Consider the following 16,451-nt stretch of genomic DNA (forward strand, 5'->3'; position numbering starts at 1 on the left):
GGGGGAGACAGTGGAAGTGGATCTCAGTGAGGGCGGAAAGAAACCCCCGGAAGTGGCATCAACCCCTCTAACCTAAACGAAGGACTTGCCCATAGTTCCTCATGGGGTCCGGGTGGGAAACAGGAGCCGCGTTGGAAGGTTCCGGGATGTATTTGGGGCGGGGTATCAGAAAGGGAGTGAGTCCCCTTCCCCAGGTCAGGGACGATGGGAAGGTGATAGGTGGGGAGGGGAGAAAAGTAGGGGAAGGGACAAAAATCCCACAAAAATGGTAAATACCCAAAGGGGAAAAAATAAGAGACCAATTTTCCCCCTGGTTTTTCAATTACTTTTCGACATTGCTGGTTGATTTTCCCCAGCAAAAGTTTTTACCAAAACACATTTTTTCAAAAAACTCTGAAAACAGACAATTTTTCACACAAAGAAATTATTTAATTTTTAGACCAAAAAAAATCACTTTCTTTGAGCAAGTCCAGCCGGCTGGAGCAGTCACGCTGGTCGCTCAGACCAGTTCCACCCTCCCACACGATGCTGAGCTGCGCGAGCGTTTCTCTTCGTGCTCAGTTAGGAAGAGGGACCAGACGCTGCGTTAATTACCCCCAGCTGGTCACGCTCCACAGGGAGGCGTTGCAATCACTCCGGAGAGGACAGGGAAATAACACACAGGGACGTGATATAGTTATATCCAGGAGGCCCTGGAAAAGGCATTTCCTGAGGGTCAGACCATGCCCCAGTAGATTATTCCCTGCCGTAGAGAGGGCTAGTTGGGTTTTGTTGGGGTTCACATGGACTTTCACGCCCATAATTTTCTTCTGCTCTCCCTCAAACCCTGTGAGGGTCTCCTCCTGTGGGGAATTCCCTCGTGGCAGCGTGGCTCTGAGTGTGAGGGACTCAGGTGGTGCTGAGTGCGGAGGGACTCAGCGCCGCTGGGCGTGGTTGGAGGTGTGTTCCCTGCGTCCTGGAGTCTGGATTTTAATCTCTGCGTAGTGCAGGCTCTCGCTCTCCTCGGCCCCCCGGCTGCCGTGACCCTGTGTTGTGAGCACGCCGTCACGCCAGATCTGGTCTCTTAATTCAGGCCAATTTAGGCAGCTGCCAGGGAGCAAATTCCACAGTGTTACCCCAGATTGGAGGGGTTGGGAGTCAGGACTCCTGGGTTCTCTCCCCAGCTCTGGGAGAGGAGTGGGGTCTAGTGGGGTAGAGCAGGGGGGGCTGGGAGCCAGGACTCCTGGGTTCTATCCCTGGCTCTGGGAGGGGAGTGGGGGCTGGTGGGTTAGAACAGGGGGGATGGGAGCAAGGACTCCTGGGTTCTCTCCCCTGCGGAAGAAGGGAGAAGAAAGGAACGTTAAAATGGAGGAATGTGAGAGAGAGTCTGGGGTGAAGAGGGAAGCTGCAGAGATCTAGGGACGGGAGAAGAAGGAAGGACGTGGGGGGGTTAGTTATATGGACAAACAACCCAGCATTGGCCACAACGGACAGATGGCCATTCGGGTGTGTTCACTAGCAGAGGCCCTGGCACATGGAGGCCAGGAGTTTAGCAGGGGGAAGGCTCCGGTTTCGTACCTCAGCATCTCTTCAGGAGGAGGGTGGCCACCAGGCCGATGATAAGAAGGAGACCCAAGGCGATGGCGACCTGGTACAGGAGCTCCCGGCTGCAGCACCCTACGGGGGCAGGTTCTTTACCTGGGCGATGGAGAGGAGCGTTAGGGGATTCTCAGCCCCTTGAGCCAGCCAGTCCCCTGCCCTGGGGCCGGAGAGGGGGAAGGCTGATTCCACCAGGGATGAAATGCAGCCACCTCTGGGGTAGAACGCAGGGGCTGTTTATACAGGGACCCCTCACCCGGCGCTGAGACACGGCCCCTCTGGGTTGGGGTGCAGGGGCTGTTTATACAGGGACCCCTTGCCCGGTGCTGAGATGCAGCTGGCTCTGGGGTGGGGCAAAGGCTGGTTACCAGCCCACACAGTGATGCCATGTAACCATTTGGGACAGGAAGTGAAGGCAGAACCCGCGTGGAGACGGTACCGCTCCAAGGCCGCAGGCTGAGGACGATTCCCAGGGAGAAGAGAACGACGAGCGAGAGGGAGATGACGGCTCGGTAAAAGAGGGGCCCCAAATCCCGACAGACTTCACGTCCCCCTGGAAACCCTAGACAATAGAAATCAGGGGTTAGGAGATTCCTGGACCAAAGCCCCATAGAGGGGACAGCCCCGTAACCCATTCCCACCTCCTGAGCCAGCCAGTCCCCCATCCTGGGGCCGGATCGGCGCTGGCACCCCATAGAGGGGAAGGCCCCGTGCCCCCATTCCCCACCTCACCTGTGTCACTCTGGTTTCTCCCCGTCACCCGCAGCTCGGTGCCCGCTCCTGTCCCGCTCTCTCCCTGGTGGATGCTGATCTGACACTGATAGCGACCAGAGTCCCGCGGCTCCAACTCCGACAGGGTCAGCGTGGCCTCCCCTTTCCGGAGCAGATCCAGGTCGGACATATTGAGCCGTCCGCTGTAGAAGGGATGGTCAGATTCCAGCACAACCCCGGGTGCTCTAGTCCATGTTGCTTTGGCCACGCTGCCCTGTCTGTTCTCGAAGGAGCAGCTGAGGTTCACGGTCTCGCCGGGGGATGCTCGGAGGACAGCGGGGCTCTGAAGCACTGTGAGACCTTCGTGAACCAGGGCAATAAACATTATAGCATCAAATGAAAATGACGACGAGTGGTATCAAGACACGCCCCAGCTGCCCAAAGCCTTAGCCGCACGGAGATAAGAAGCAAAGGGGAAAGAATTGTGCGTTCCTGTCCACCTTGCCATTGCTCACAACACTCTCGATAACAGACTGCACGGGGCTTTCACTTCCACCCCAACAGAGACCCAGCATCAACACTGCTACGTGCATGGCAGATGCTCACAGAGACGTTAGACGTCAAATCACTCAGGACAGCTAAGTCCAATGCAGACTGCGAGGAATTACAAAGGGATCTCACTAAACTTGGTGACTGGGCAACAAAATGGCCGATGAAACTCATGCACATTGGAAAACAGAATCCCAATTGTAAATACAAACTGATGGGGTCTCAATTAGCTGTTACCACTCAAGAGAGATCTTGGAGTCGTTGTGGATAGTTCTCTGCAAACATCCACTCAATGTGCAATGTCAATGAAAAAAGTCACCAGACTGTGAGCATCCATTAGGAAAGGGAGAGAGAAAAAGACAGAAAATATCCTATTGCCTCTAAATAAATCCATTGTACGCCCGCACCTTGGACTCTGCGTGCAGTTTTGGTCGCCTCAAATCAAGTAAAGATACATTAGAATTGCAAAAGGTACAGAGAAGGGCAACCAAAACAATGAGGGGTATGGAACGGTTTCCCCCTTACAAGGACCAGGAAACCCCCTTACAAATTAAAGTGGCAGCTTGTCATTTTAACCCCTTTAAATACACCACAAACACATGCCTCCGCTTTATACAATTTGTGCTACAAACTAGAGGGGGTCAGAATTTGTCCTGATGGAACGTTTTCCTCTTGGGAAATGCCGTCTCGTCGAAAGGCTGACAATTGGCTTAAAACTGGGACAGAGAAAGCGTTTTTGACAGACTCAAAAGGGAATGATTTGATTTTGCATTTCCAGACTGGTTTGATTTGATGTTATTAAGAGGAGTCAATACTGAAATGAAATATTTATTTTATGGAAACAGAATACTTCTCATTGACCTGATGTGACATATCCATATCTATCTATGCATCCATGCACACATCCTCCACCCCTAGATCTATGTAGATAGATAGATAGATAGATAGATAGATAGATATTCTTTTTGGGGTGGGATGGATGGGTACATAGATAAACAGATAGATGAGATGTAGGGGTAGGGCTGAATGAGTAGACAGAGATGGATCTAGGGATGGGGTATATGGACAGATAGGGCTGAATATAGTGGAGTGGGGTAGAAGGACAGATGGACAGACAGAGATGGATCTAGGAGTGGGGTAGGTGGATGGATGGACACACAGAGATGGATCCAGGGGTGGGGTAGAAAGACAGACGGACAGACAGAGATGGATCTAGGGGTGGGGTAGAAGGACAGACAGAGATGTATCCTGGGGTGGGGTGGGTGGATGGATGGACAGACAGAGATGGATCTAGGGATAGGATATATGGACAGATAGGGCTGAATATAGTGGAGTGGGGTAGAAGGACAGACGGACACACAGAAATGGATCTAGGGGTGGGGTAGGTGGATGGATGGACACACAGAGATGGATCTAGGGGTGGGGTAGGTGGATGGATGGACACACAGAGATGGATCTAGGGATGGAGTATATGGACTGATAGGGCTGAATATCGTGGAGTGGGGTAGGTGGATGGATGGACACACAGAGATGGATCTAGGGGTGGGGTAGGTGGATGGATGGACACACAGAGATGGATCTAGGGGTGGGGTGGGTGGATGGATGGACACACAGACATGGATCTAGGGGTGGGGTAGGTGGATGGATGGACAGACAGAGATGGATCTAGGGGTGGGTATGTGGACGTCCCCCTGGAAACCCTAGACGATAGAAATGAGGGTTTAGGAGATTCCTGGACCAACGCGCCATAGAGGGGACAGCCCCGTAAGCCATTCCCACCGCCTGAGCCAGCCAGTCCCCTACCCTTGGGCCGGATCACCACTGGCACCCCATTGAGGGAGAACCCCCGTGCCCCCATTCCCCACCTCACCTGTGTCACTCTGTTTTCTCTTCATCACCTGCAGCTTGGTGCCCGCTCCTGTCCAGCTCTCTCTCCCTCTGTATTCCTGGCGGATGCTGATCTGACACTGATAGCGACCAGAGTCCCGCGGCTCCAACTCCGACAGGGTCAGCGTGGCCTCCCCTTTCCGGAGCAGATCCAGGTCGGACATATTGAGCCGTCCGCGGTAGAAGGGATGGTGAGAATCCAGCACAACTCTGCGTGCTATGGTCCAAATCACTTTGTCCACGCTGCCCCGTCTGTACTCGAAGGAGCAGCTGAGGTTCATGGTCTCACCGGGGGATGCTTGGAGGTCAGTGGGGCTCTGAAGCACTGTGAGACCTTCGTGAACCAGGGCAATAAACATTACAGCAGCAAAGGAAAACTACGAGGAGTGGTATCAAGACACGCCCCAGCCGCCCAAAACCTTAGCCGCACAGAGAGAAGAAGCAAAGGGGAAAGAATTGTGTGTTCCTCTCCACCTTGCTATTGCTCACAACACTCTCGATAACACAGTGCACGGGGCTTTCACTTCCACCCCAACAGAGACCCAACATCAACACTGCTATGTCCAAAGCAGACTGCAAGGAATTACAAAGGGATCTCACTAGACTGGGTGACTGGGCAACAAAATGGCCGATGAAACTCAATAGTGGTAACTGCAAAGTCATGCACATTGGAAAACAGAATCCCAACTGTACATAGAAACTGATGGGGTCTCAATTAGCTGTTACCACTCAAGAGAGATCTTGGAGTCGTTGTGGATAGTTCTCTGCAAACATCCACTCACTGTGCAGCGGCAGTGAGAAAAGTCACCAGACTGTGAGCATCCATTAGGAAAGGGAGAGAGAAAAAGACAGAAAATATCCTATTGTGTCTACAGAATTTGTCCTGACGGAACGTTTTCTTCTTGGGAAATGCCGTCTCGTCGAAAGGATGACAATTGTTTTAAAAATGGAGGAGAGAAAACGTTTTTGATAGGGTCAAAAGGGAATGATTTGATTTTGCATTTCCAGACTGATTTGATTTGCTATTATTAAGAAGAGTCAATACTGAAATGAAATATTTGTTTTAGGGAAACAGAATACTTCTCATTGACCTGATGTGACATATCCATATCTATCTATGCATCCATGCACGCATCCTCCACCCGAAGATCTAGATAGATATAGATATTCTAATTGGGGTGGGATGGATGGGTACATAGATAAAAAGATAGATGAGATGGATGTCGGGGTAGGGCTGAATGGGTAGACAGAGATGGATCTAGGGATAAGGTAGGTGGATGGATGGACACACACAGATAGATCTAGGGATGGGGTAGGTGGATGGAAGGACAGACAAAGATGGATCTAGGGATAGGGTAAATGGACAGATAGGGCTGAATATAGTGCAGTGGGGTAGAAGGACAGATGGACACACAGAGATGGATCTAGGGATGGGGTAGGTCGATGGATGGACACACAGAGATGGATCTAGTGTTGGGGTAAGTGGATGGATGGACACATAAAATTAGTACCTGCTCCCCAGGTGGGGATGAGGAGGACGACGCAGAGGACGGTGCTCAGGGCTGGCAGCTGCTCCATGGTCCCTGCTCTCTGGGGAGCTCCGCAGCCCAGCTCAGCTCAGCCTCAGCATCCTCCGGAAATGTCAGCTCGGGGGGGCCGGTGGAAAGTTTTGTGGCCTGAGCTTCTGAGATGGCTGCAGCAAGAGGCTGGGGATGAGGGCTGGATGCGGCGGGGGGGGGGGGGGGGGGATGGTGTGCATTCCCCTGGCCCGTGCTGGCAGGGGAGTGGGGTCTAGTGCTTAGAGCAAGGAGAGATGGGGGGCTGGGAGCCAGGACTCCTGGGTTCAGTCCTCAGTTCATTCTCTCATCTTGGGTCATGCTCCTTACCCTCTCTGGGATATTTTTTCATGCAGAATAACATTATTTTACATAAAGGAATTTTTGCTTAATATCTTTTATTGTCACACCCTGAGGTATATTTATTTTTTGCAACACGTATCTCTTGCAATCGGCGTATTCCTTCTAAAAAACCAAACATGCTCCGGACAGTCTTTATCTGCTTTATACAGAAATGTTTTGTACAGAAATGTTTTCCGATGAAGTGAGCTGTAGCTCACAAAAGCTTATGCTCAAATAAATTGGTTAGTCTCTCAGGTGCCACAAGTCCTCCTGTTCTTTTTCTATGAGAAGGGAAACAGGAACACGACCATATTGCTTTCATGGCTAAATGCCAAGATTCCTGTACTATAAACAACAGTGATATCTACATTAAGTTGATGTTAATTGGGTTCCAAACGTTTGCCGGAGCTTATAGATATCTAGGTCGGAAGGGACCATTATGCTCATCGTCTGACCTCCTGCACAACGCAGGCCACAGAATTTCACCCACCCACTCCTGCGATAAACCTCTCACCTGTGTCTGAGCTATTGAAGTCCTCAAATCGCAGTTTAAAAAGACTTCAAGGAGCAGAGAATCCTCCAGCAAGTGACCCGTGCCCCATGCTACAGAGGAAGGTGAAAAACCTCCAGGGCCTCTTCCAATCTGCCCTGGGGGAAAATTCCTTCCCGACCCCAAATATGGCGATCAGCTGAACCCTGAGCATATGGGCAAGATTCACCAGCCAGATACCACAGAAAATTCTGTCCTGTATGGATCCAGTCGCTCTTTTCTTTAGCTCTTGGCAAGATCACGTGAGACAAACGGGAATCCTGCTGCAACAGCAGATCCAATCCACTATTGGTCTAACCAAGTTTTACCTTGAGTTTGTAAAGAGATTCAATCATGTTATTGAACGTGACTTGGATAAACCATTTCTGTTCTACACTGGTACGGCCTCTAACCCAATACAAGCTGTAGTAAGTCAGAACCAAGGGTGGGGAGCTCTTGGGATGCACTCAGCGATGTTTGTGTCATCCCTTCCTGCATTCATTTTGCGTTGGCGGTGTGACGTTAGGAGTGTAATCTATCTCACTGAAAGGTGACAGGGCCAGAAAGAGTCAATGAACTCCCAGACTGACCTGATCCATGGCCGAACTTTAGAGACTGCTTCGAAAGATCTGTAAATGAATAGAGCTTTGAAATGCAACGAGGCCGGGCAGTTTAAGGGAACTGCGTTCTTTGGACTTCTGAGTAACCAGGGAGGTCGTACAGAGGCTGTTTTGGGCTGGCTGGGTAAATCTCAGTATTGGAATATCCACCAGCTGTTGGGGTTTGTCTTCCCCATTCGGTTTGCAGTTCACCCTGATTGAGTGACCTCAGCTGGCTCCCACGGGCACCATCCTCACACTGCAGCTGTGGGGAGAGAGTGAGGAGAGGTGGAGCCGGGGGGAGGGCTGGGAGTCAGGACTCCTGGGTTCTAGCCTAAGTTCTGGTTCAGTGTGGTCTAGCAGAAAAAGACTCCCATGCCCCCCTGAATCTAACCCCCTAGTCCCCACTCCCGTCGCAGAGCTGGGAGAGAACCCAGGAGTCCAGACCCTTTGTCATCCTTCAGTTCAGGTCTGTGCAGAGCCTGGCACGACAGGGGTCCCGATCCTTCTCAGAGGGGTGGGGGTCTGGGCAGCACTCAGCACCATGAGGGAGGCTCCATTTGCGACTGGGACTTTCTTTCGTTTCTGTGGTGGGCTGAAACGTGCCGAGTTGCTCGGGGCTCTGTCTTCACTTTCACCCCTGCGCATCGTGGTGAGAAACAGGATTTTCAGCCTCTTGCACGGCTGCAGCTTCTGCAAAGGTGGCAGCTGGGGGGGGCTGGGGGTAGGGGGGACCAGGGGTGTGTTACAATCAGCTACAGAAGTGTCAGAGTCATGGCCGTGTGCGACGCACAAATAACTGACCACGGTTTCCGTCCCGTCAGCTGGAGTCGATCTTCAGGCGCTCAGCTGGCAGTGCCAAAAATGCTTCTAGCCCTCACAGGTGCAAAGAAATCTCTCAAACCAGGGGGGGGTGGGACCCATACCTGAGTCTGCAGAGAGCCTGAGCTGATCGCTCTGAGAGGGGGGAGCTGCCCCGAATGTGATCCAGGCAGTGATGGGAGTGGGCTGGCTCGGGGGGTCCAATCCTGCTAGAATTGTACTTTCCACCCAAATTTCCAATATCTCACCTTTTTGTCCCAATTCAGGAGAAAAACAAGTGTTAAAATATAGATAGAAAATCTGTTTTCTGAACATCTGACCTGGGAGAGCTTGAAATTCCACCCAACACCCCTTCCTCATGTAGTCTGAGACGGGGTGAACAGCCTTATTTTCCAGCCTTCTGTCACCTCCTCTTCTCTGTTTCAATCTCTCCTCCTACATCGAGTCGGGACCTAGGGTGTTTTCAAAACAAACATTTGCACTGGGGAAAAGTCAGAAGCCTGAAGAAACTCGCCCCTTTCGTTCTGCTAGAACTTTCCTCGCAGCCAGGTGTGTCGTCCATTCACAAGACAGATATATTTCCGAGTGCAAACGTGTTTCAATAACGTTGATATTTATGTAAGGAGAAGCAAATATGTTCCATAAATGCAACTACCAGTGGGGTGAAGCTTGACAGGTATTATTATATAGAGAACATTATTTTTATCAAGAAAAATCATGAATTCCCGTAAATGCAGCTAGCACTGGGGTGGAGCATATTGTGTCAGCTCTTATATATACATGTAAACACACACACATATATGCAAATACACACACACACTTTTTGGGTTTCTGCATCTCCTCCCTCTGCTGCTGGACAGGACGGGGCAGTGTCCTGCTGCTCCGTCAGCTCTCCATTCGGCTGTTGGACAGGTGGACGGCTCAGCAAGCTTCTCTCTGCTTTTCTCTCCTTCTCCTCACCGTCCACTCGCTCTCCACCTACCCCTTGGCTGTCTGCTGACACACCGACTTTTATACCGACCTGTCAGGCACAGGCACCATTCCGTGGGTGCTCTGGGGCTGTAGCACCCATGGGGGAAAATTAGTGGGTGCTCTGCGCACACCAGCAACCAAGCTCCCCTCCCCACCCCACCTCACCTCACGTCACCGAACCTCCGCCTCATCCCCTGAGCGAATCCCTGCTTCTCTGCCCACCTCCCGGCGCTTGCTGCCGCAAAACAGCTGTTTCGTGGAGGAACAAGCTCCGGGAGGGAGGGGGGAGGAGCGGGGACTCGGCGCGCTCAGGGGAGGAGGCGGGGCAGGGGCGGGGATTTGGGGAAGGGGGGTGGAATGGGGGCAGGGAGGGGGCGGAGTTGGGGCGGGGACTTTGGGAAAGGGGTTGTAATGGGGGCGGGGCAAGGGCGGAGTCGGGGCGGGGCCGGGGGCAGACGGGGGTCGAGCACCCGCCAGCCGCGGTTGGCGCCTCTGCTGCCCAACTGCCCGCCTTCCAGACGGTCCGGTCTGTTTTTAGCCCGCAGCCGTTGTTTCCCTCAGCGTTCGGATCGGCTGACCTTTGCCCGACAGGGTCCGGGTGGGAAACAGGAGGCCTCGAGGGAAAGTTTCGGGGTGTGTTTGGTTCTGCAGCGGTTACATGGCTCCAAGGAGAGCAGGTGGGGGGGGCGGGGGACAGAAGACCGTCCAAGAAGTGGGCCCAAGGCAGGGCGGGAGTGGACCGGACGTGGCGTCAGGACTATAGCCATAGACGACTTGCCCACCGTTGGGTGCCACGCTCTCGATGATCCGGGAGGGAAAGACGTGGGGGAGGGTTCCGGGGTGTGGTGGGTCCCGCAGGATTTAAAGTGGGGGGGCGGCTGAAATTGGGGTTAACACTTCAAAGGGAGGGGGAGTCAGTGGAAGTGGATCTCAGTGAGGGCGGAAAGAAACCCCCGGAAGTGGCATCAACCCCTCTAACCAAAACGAAGGACTTGCGCATAGTTCCTCATGGGGTCCGGGTGGGAAACAGGAGCCGCGTTGGAAGGTTCCGGGATGTATTTGGGGCGGGGCGTCAGAAAGGGAGTGAGTCCCCTTCCCCAGGTCAGGGACGATGGGGAGGTGGTAGGTGGGGAGGGGAAAAAAGTGGGGGAGGGACAAAAATCCCACAAAAATGGTAAATACTCAAAGGGGAAAAAATCAGAGACCAATTTCCCCCCTGGTGTTTCAATTACTTCTCGACATTGCTGGTTGATTTTCCCCAGTGATTTGTATTAAGTTCCTTCTTTATCTCTTTTTTTTCCTTCTTCCCCCACTCATCATTTAAAACAAATAACATTTGCAGGGGGGGCAAAATTCCAATTTACAGGGGAGAAAAGATTTTCATGAAAAAAAATATTGTTTTGGGGTGGAGGGAAGTGTCCCCATTTTCAGGGATAAAATGACACATTTTCACGGGGGGGGCGGGGGGGCAGATGATGTTCCAGAACAAAATATCAGATTTCCAGGAAAATATCATTTTTTTTCATAGGGAAAAAAGTGGATTTTCTGAAAAGCAAATTTTCGGAAATGATTGTAAGATTTTGGACCATGACAACAAGATTGAAGGGAAGAGGGAAGTGAGGGAGAAAAACCAAAAGATTTTACCCAAACACATTTTTTCAGAAAAACTCTGAAAACAGACAGATTTTCACCCAAAGAAATTATTTAATTTTTAGACCAAAAAAAATCACTTTCTTTGAGCAATTCCAGCCGGCTGGAGCAGTGACACTGGTCGCTCAGACCAGTTCCACCGCCCACACCATGCTGAGCTGGGCGAGCGTTTCTCTTCCTGCTCAGTTAGGAAGAGGGACCAGACGCTGCGTTAATTACCCCCAGCTGGTCACGCTCCACAGGGAGGCGTTGCAATCACTCCAGAGAGGACAGGGAAATAACACACAGGGACGTGATATAGTTATATCCAGGCATTTCCTGAGGGTCAGACCATGCCCTAGTCGATTATTCCCTGCTGTAGAGAGGGCTAGTTGGGTTTTGTTGGGGTTCACAGGGACCTTCACGTCCATAATTTTCTTCTCCTCTCCCTCAAACCCTGTGGGGGTCTCCTCCTGTGGGGAATTCCCTCCTGGCGGCGTGGCTGTGAGTGTGAGGGACTCAGGTGGTGCTGAGTGCGGAGGGACTCAGCGCCGCTGGGCGTGGTTGGAGGTGTGTTCCCTGCGTCCTGGAGTCTGGAATTTAATCTCTGCGTAGTGCAGGCTCTCGCTCTCCTCGGCCCCCCGGCTGCTGTGGCCCTGTGTTGGACAGACACACTGTGAGGACGCCCTCACCCCAGATCTGGTCTCTTAATTCAGGCCAATTTAGGCATCTCCCACGGAGCAAATCCCACAGTGTTACCCCAGATCGGAGGGGTTGAGAGTCAGGACTCCTGGGTTCTCTCCCCAGCTCTGGGAGAGGAGTGGGGTTGAGTTGGGTAGAGCAGGGGGGCTGGGAGCCAGGACTCCTGGGTTCTACCCCTACCTCTGGGAGGGGATTGGGGGCTGAGGGGTTAGAGCAGGGGGGATGGGAGCAAGGACTCCTGGGTTCTCTCCCCTCACTGTATTGTACCAGTCCTTATTGGCACCCGGAGACCAGACCCAAGCACTGTATGGAACAGGCCCAGCCTGCATTGTCTCACCTTCGGCTGCCGCTGGCGGGGCTGCGAGGGGGGCAGCGCTGCGGAAGAAGGGAGAAGAAAGGAACGTTAAAACGGAGGAGTGTGACAGAGAGTCTGGGGTGAAGAGGGAAGTTGCAGAGATCTAGGGACGGGAGGAGAAGGAAGGACGTGGCGGGGTTAGTTGTATGGACAGACAACCCAGAATGGACCACAACAGACAGACGGCCACTTCAGTGTGTTCACGAGCAGAGGCCCTGGCCCATGGGAGCCAGGAGTTTAGCAGGGGGAAGGCTCCGGTTTGGTACCTCGGTGTCTCTTCAGGAGGAGGGTGGCCGCCAGGCCGAGAATGAGGAGGAGCCCCAAGGCGATGGCGACCTGGTACAGGAGCTCCCGGGCGCTGCACCCTATGGGGGCAGGTTTTTTACCTGGGCGATGGAGAGGAGCGTTAGGGGATTCTCAGCCCCTTGAGCCAGCCAGTCCCCTGCCCTGGGGCTGGAGAGGGGGAAGGCCCCGTGCCCCCATTCCCCACCTCACCTGTGTCACTCTGGTTTCTCCCCATCACCTGCAGCTCGGTGCCCGCTCCTGTCCCGCTCTCTCCCTGGCGGATGCTGATGTGGCACTGATAGAGACCAGAGTCCCGCTTCTCCAGCTCCAACAGTGTCAGCGTGACCTCCCCTTTCCGGAGCAGATCCAGGTCGGACATATTGAGCCGTCCGCTGTAGAAGGGATGGTCAGATTCCAGCACGACTCCGGGTGCTCTAGTCCACGTCGCTTTGGCCACGCTGCCCGGTCTGTTCTCGAAGGAGCAGCTGAGGTTCACGGTCTCGCCGGGGGACGCTCGGAGGACAGCGGGGCTCTGAAGGACTCTGAGACCTTCGTGAACCAGGGCAATAAACATTATAGCAGCAAAGGAAAACTACGACAAGTGATATCAAGACACGCCCCAGCCGCCCGAAACCTTAGCAGCACGGAGATAAGAAGCTAAGGGGAAAGAATTGTGCGTTCCTGTCCACCTTGCTATTGCTCACAACACTCTCAATAACACACTGCACAGGGCTTTCACTTCCACCCCAACAGAGACCCAACATCAACACTGCTCTGTGCACGGCAGATGCTCACAGAGTCGTTAGACGTAAAATCACTCAGGACAGCTAAGTCCAAAGCAGACTGCGAGTAATTTACAAAGGGATCTCACTAGACTGGGTGACTGGGTAACAAAATGGCCGATGAAACTCAATGGTGGTAAATGCAAAGTTATGCACATTGGAAAACGAATCCCAACTCTACCTACAAACTGATGGGGTCTCAATTAGCTGTTACCACTCAAGAGAGATCTTGGAGTCGTTGTGGCTAGTTCTTTGCAAACATCCACTCAATGTGCAGCGGCAGTGAAAAAAGTCACCAGACTGTGAGCATCCATTAGGAAAGGGAGAGAGAAAAATACAGAAAATATCCTATTGCCTCTATATAAATCCATGGTACGCCCGCACCTTGGACGCTGCGTGCAGTTTTGGTCGCCTCAAATCAAAAAAAGATACATTAGAATTGCAAAAGGTACAGAGAAGGGCAAGCAAAACAATGAGGGGTATGGGACGGCTTCCCCCTTACAAGCACCGGAAACCCCCTTACAAATTAAAGTGGCAGCTTGTCATTTTAACTCTTTTAAATACACCACAAACACATGCCTCCACTTTATACAATTTGTGCTTCAAACTAGAGGGGGTCAGAATTTGTCCTGACCGAACATTTTCCTCTTGGGAAATGCCATCTCATCGACAGGGTGACAATTGGTTTAAAACTGGGGCAGAGAAAGCGTTTTTCATAGGGTCAAAAGGGAATGATTTGATTTTGCATTTCCAGACTGGTTTGATTTGCTATTATTAATAAGAGTCAATACTGAAATGAAATATTTGGTTTATAGAAACAGAATACTTCTCATTGACCTGATGTGACATATCCATATCTATTTATGCATCCATGCACGCATCCTCCACCCCTAGATCTAGATAGATATAGATATTCTTTTTGGGGTGGGATGGATGGGTACATGGATAAAAAGATAGATGAGATGGATGTCGGGGTAGGGCTGAATGGGTAGACAGAGATGGATCTAGGGATAAGGTAGGTGGATGGATGGACAGACAGAGATGGATCTAGGGATAGGGTAGGTCGATAGCTGGACACACACAGTTAGATCTAGGGGTGGGGTAGGTGGATGGATGGATACATAAAATTAGTACCTGCTCCCCAGGTGGGGATGAGGAGGACGGCGCAGAGGACGGTGCTCAGGGCTGGCAGCTGCTCCATGGTCCCTGCTCTCTGGGGAGCTCCGCAGCCCAGCTCAGCTCAGCCTCAGCATCCTCCGGAAATGTCACCTCGGGGGGGCCGGTGGAAAGTTTTGTGGCCTGAGCTTCTGAGATGGCTGCAGCAAGAGGCTGGGGACGAGGGCTGGATGCGGGGGGTGCATTCCTCTGGCCCCTGCTGGGAGGGGAGTGGGTCTAGTGGTTAGAGCAAGGGGTGATGGGGGGCTGAGAGCCAGGACTCCTGGGTTCAGTCCTCAGTTCATTCCCTCATCTTGGGTCATGCTCCTTACCCTCTCTGGGATATTTTGTCATGCAGAATAACATTATTTTACAGAAAGGAATTTTTGCTTAATATCTTTTATTTTCACATCCTGAGGTATATTTATTTTTTGCAACACGTATCTCTTGCAATCGGCGTAGTCCTTCTAAAAAACCAAACATGCTCCGGACAGTCTTTATCTGCTTTAAACAGAAATGTTTTGTACAGAAATGTTTTCCGATGAAGTGAGCTGTAGCTCACAAAAGCTTATGCTCAAATAAATTGGTTAGTCTCTAAGGTGCCACAAGTCCTCCTGTTCTTTTTCTATGAGAAGGGAAACAGGCACACGACCATATTGCTTTCATGGCTAAATGCCAAGTTTTCTGTCCTATAAACAACAGTGATATCTACATTAAGTTGATGTTAATTGGGTTCCAAATGTTTGCCGGAGCTTATAGATATTTAGGTCGGAAGGGACCATTATGATCATCTAGTCCGACCTCCTGCACAACGCAGGCCACAGAATTTCACCCACCACTCCTGCGATAAACCTCTCACCTCTGTCTGAGCTATTGAAGTCCTCAACTCCTGGTTTAAAGACTTCAAGGAGCAGAGAATCCTCCAGCAAGTGACCGATGCCCCATGCTACAGAGGAAGGTGAAAAACCTCCAGGGCCTCTTCCAATCTGCCCTGGGGGAAAATTCCTTCCCGACCCCAAATATGGCGATCAGCTGAACCCTGAGCATATGGGCAAGATTCACCAGCCAGATACTACAGAAAATTCTTTCCTGTGTGGATCCAGTAGCTCTTTTCTTTAGCTCTTGGCAAGATCACGTGAGACATACGGGAATCCTGCTGCAACAGCAGATCCAATCCACTATTGGTCTAACCAAGTTTTACCTTGAGTTTGTAAAGAGATTCAGTCATGTTCTTGAACGTGACTTGGATAAACCATTTCTGTTCTACACTGGTACGGCTTCTAACCCAATCCTTGCTGTAGTAAATCAGAACCAAGGGTGGGGAGCTCTTGGGATGCACTCAGCGATGTTTGTGTCATCCCTTCCTGCATCGATATTGCGTTGGGGGTGTGACGTTAGGAGTGTAATCTATCTCATTGAAAGGTGACAGGGCCAGAAAGACTCAATGAACTCCCAGACTGACCTGATCCATGGCCGAACGTCAGAGCCTGGTTCGAAAGATCTGTAAATGAATAGAGCTTTGAAAGCAACGAGGCCGGGCAGTTTAAGGGAACTGCGTTCTTTGGCCTTCTGAGTAACCAGGGAGGTCGTACAGAGGCTGTTTTGGGCTGGCTGGGTAAATCTCAGTATTGGAATATCCACCAGCTGTTGGGGTTTGTCTTCCCCGTTCTGTCTGCAGTTCACCCTGATTGAGTGACCTCAGCTGGCTCCCACGGGCACCATCCTCACACTGCAGCTGTGGGGAGAGAGTGAGGAGAGGTGGAGCCGGGGGGAGGGCTGGGAGTCAGGACTCCTGGGTTCTAGCCTAAGTTCTGGTTCAGTGTGGTCTAGCAGAAAAAGACTCCCATGCCCCCCTGACTCTAACCCCCTAGTCCCCACTCCCATCGCAGAGCTGGGAGAGAACCCAGGAGTCCAGACCCTTTGTCATCCTTCAGTTCAGGTCTGTGCAGAGCCTGGCACGACAGGGGTCCCGATCTTTCTCAGAGGGGAGGGGGTCTG

At 51.9% G+C, this 16,451-nt stretch overlaps 1 protein-coding gene and 1 pseudogene across 1 annotated transcript; both read right to left on the minus strand.

Annotated features, from left to right (window-relative positions):
- Positions 1-914: 914 nt before the first annotated feature.
- LOC141998085 (uncharacterized) lies at positions 915-5,006 on the minus strand (annotated as a pseudogene).
- A 6,713-nt stretch (positions 5,007-11,719) lies between these two features.
- Positions 11,720-14,499, minus strand: LOC141998086 (T-cell antigen CD7-like). Its single transcript, XM_074970721.1, has 5 exons — positions 14,433-14,499; positions 12,727-13,065; positions 12,498-12,617; positions 12,214-12,251; positions 11,720-11,830 (listed from the first exon to the last, which is right to left on the minus strand). The coding sequence occupies exons 1-5, from the start codon at positions 14,497-14,499 to the stop codon at positions 11,720-11,722; spliced, it is 675 nt and encodes a 224-aa protein (XP_074826822.1).
- Between the last annotated feature and the right edge of the window lie 1,952 nt (positions 14,500-16,451).

The sequence above is a fragment of the Natator depressus genome, chromosome 14 (genome assembly GCF_965152275.1).
Source record: "Natator depressus isolate rNatDep1 chromosome 14, rNatDep2.hap1, whole genome shotgun sequence".
NCBI classification, from domain to species: Eukaryota; Metazoa; Chordata; order Testudines; family Cheloniidae; genus Natator; species Natator depressus.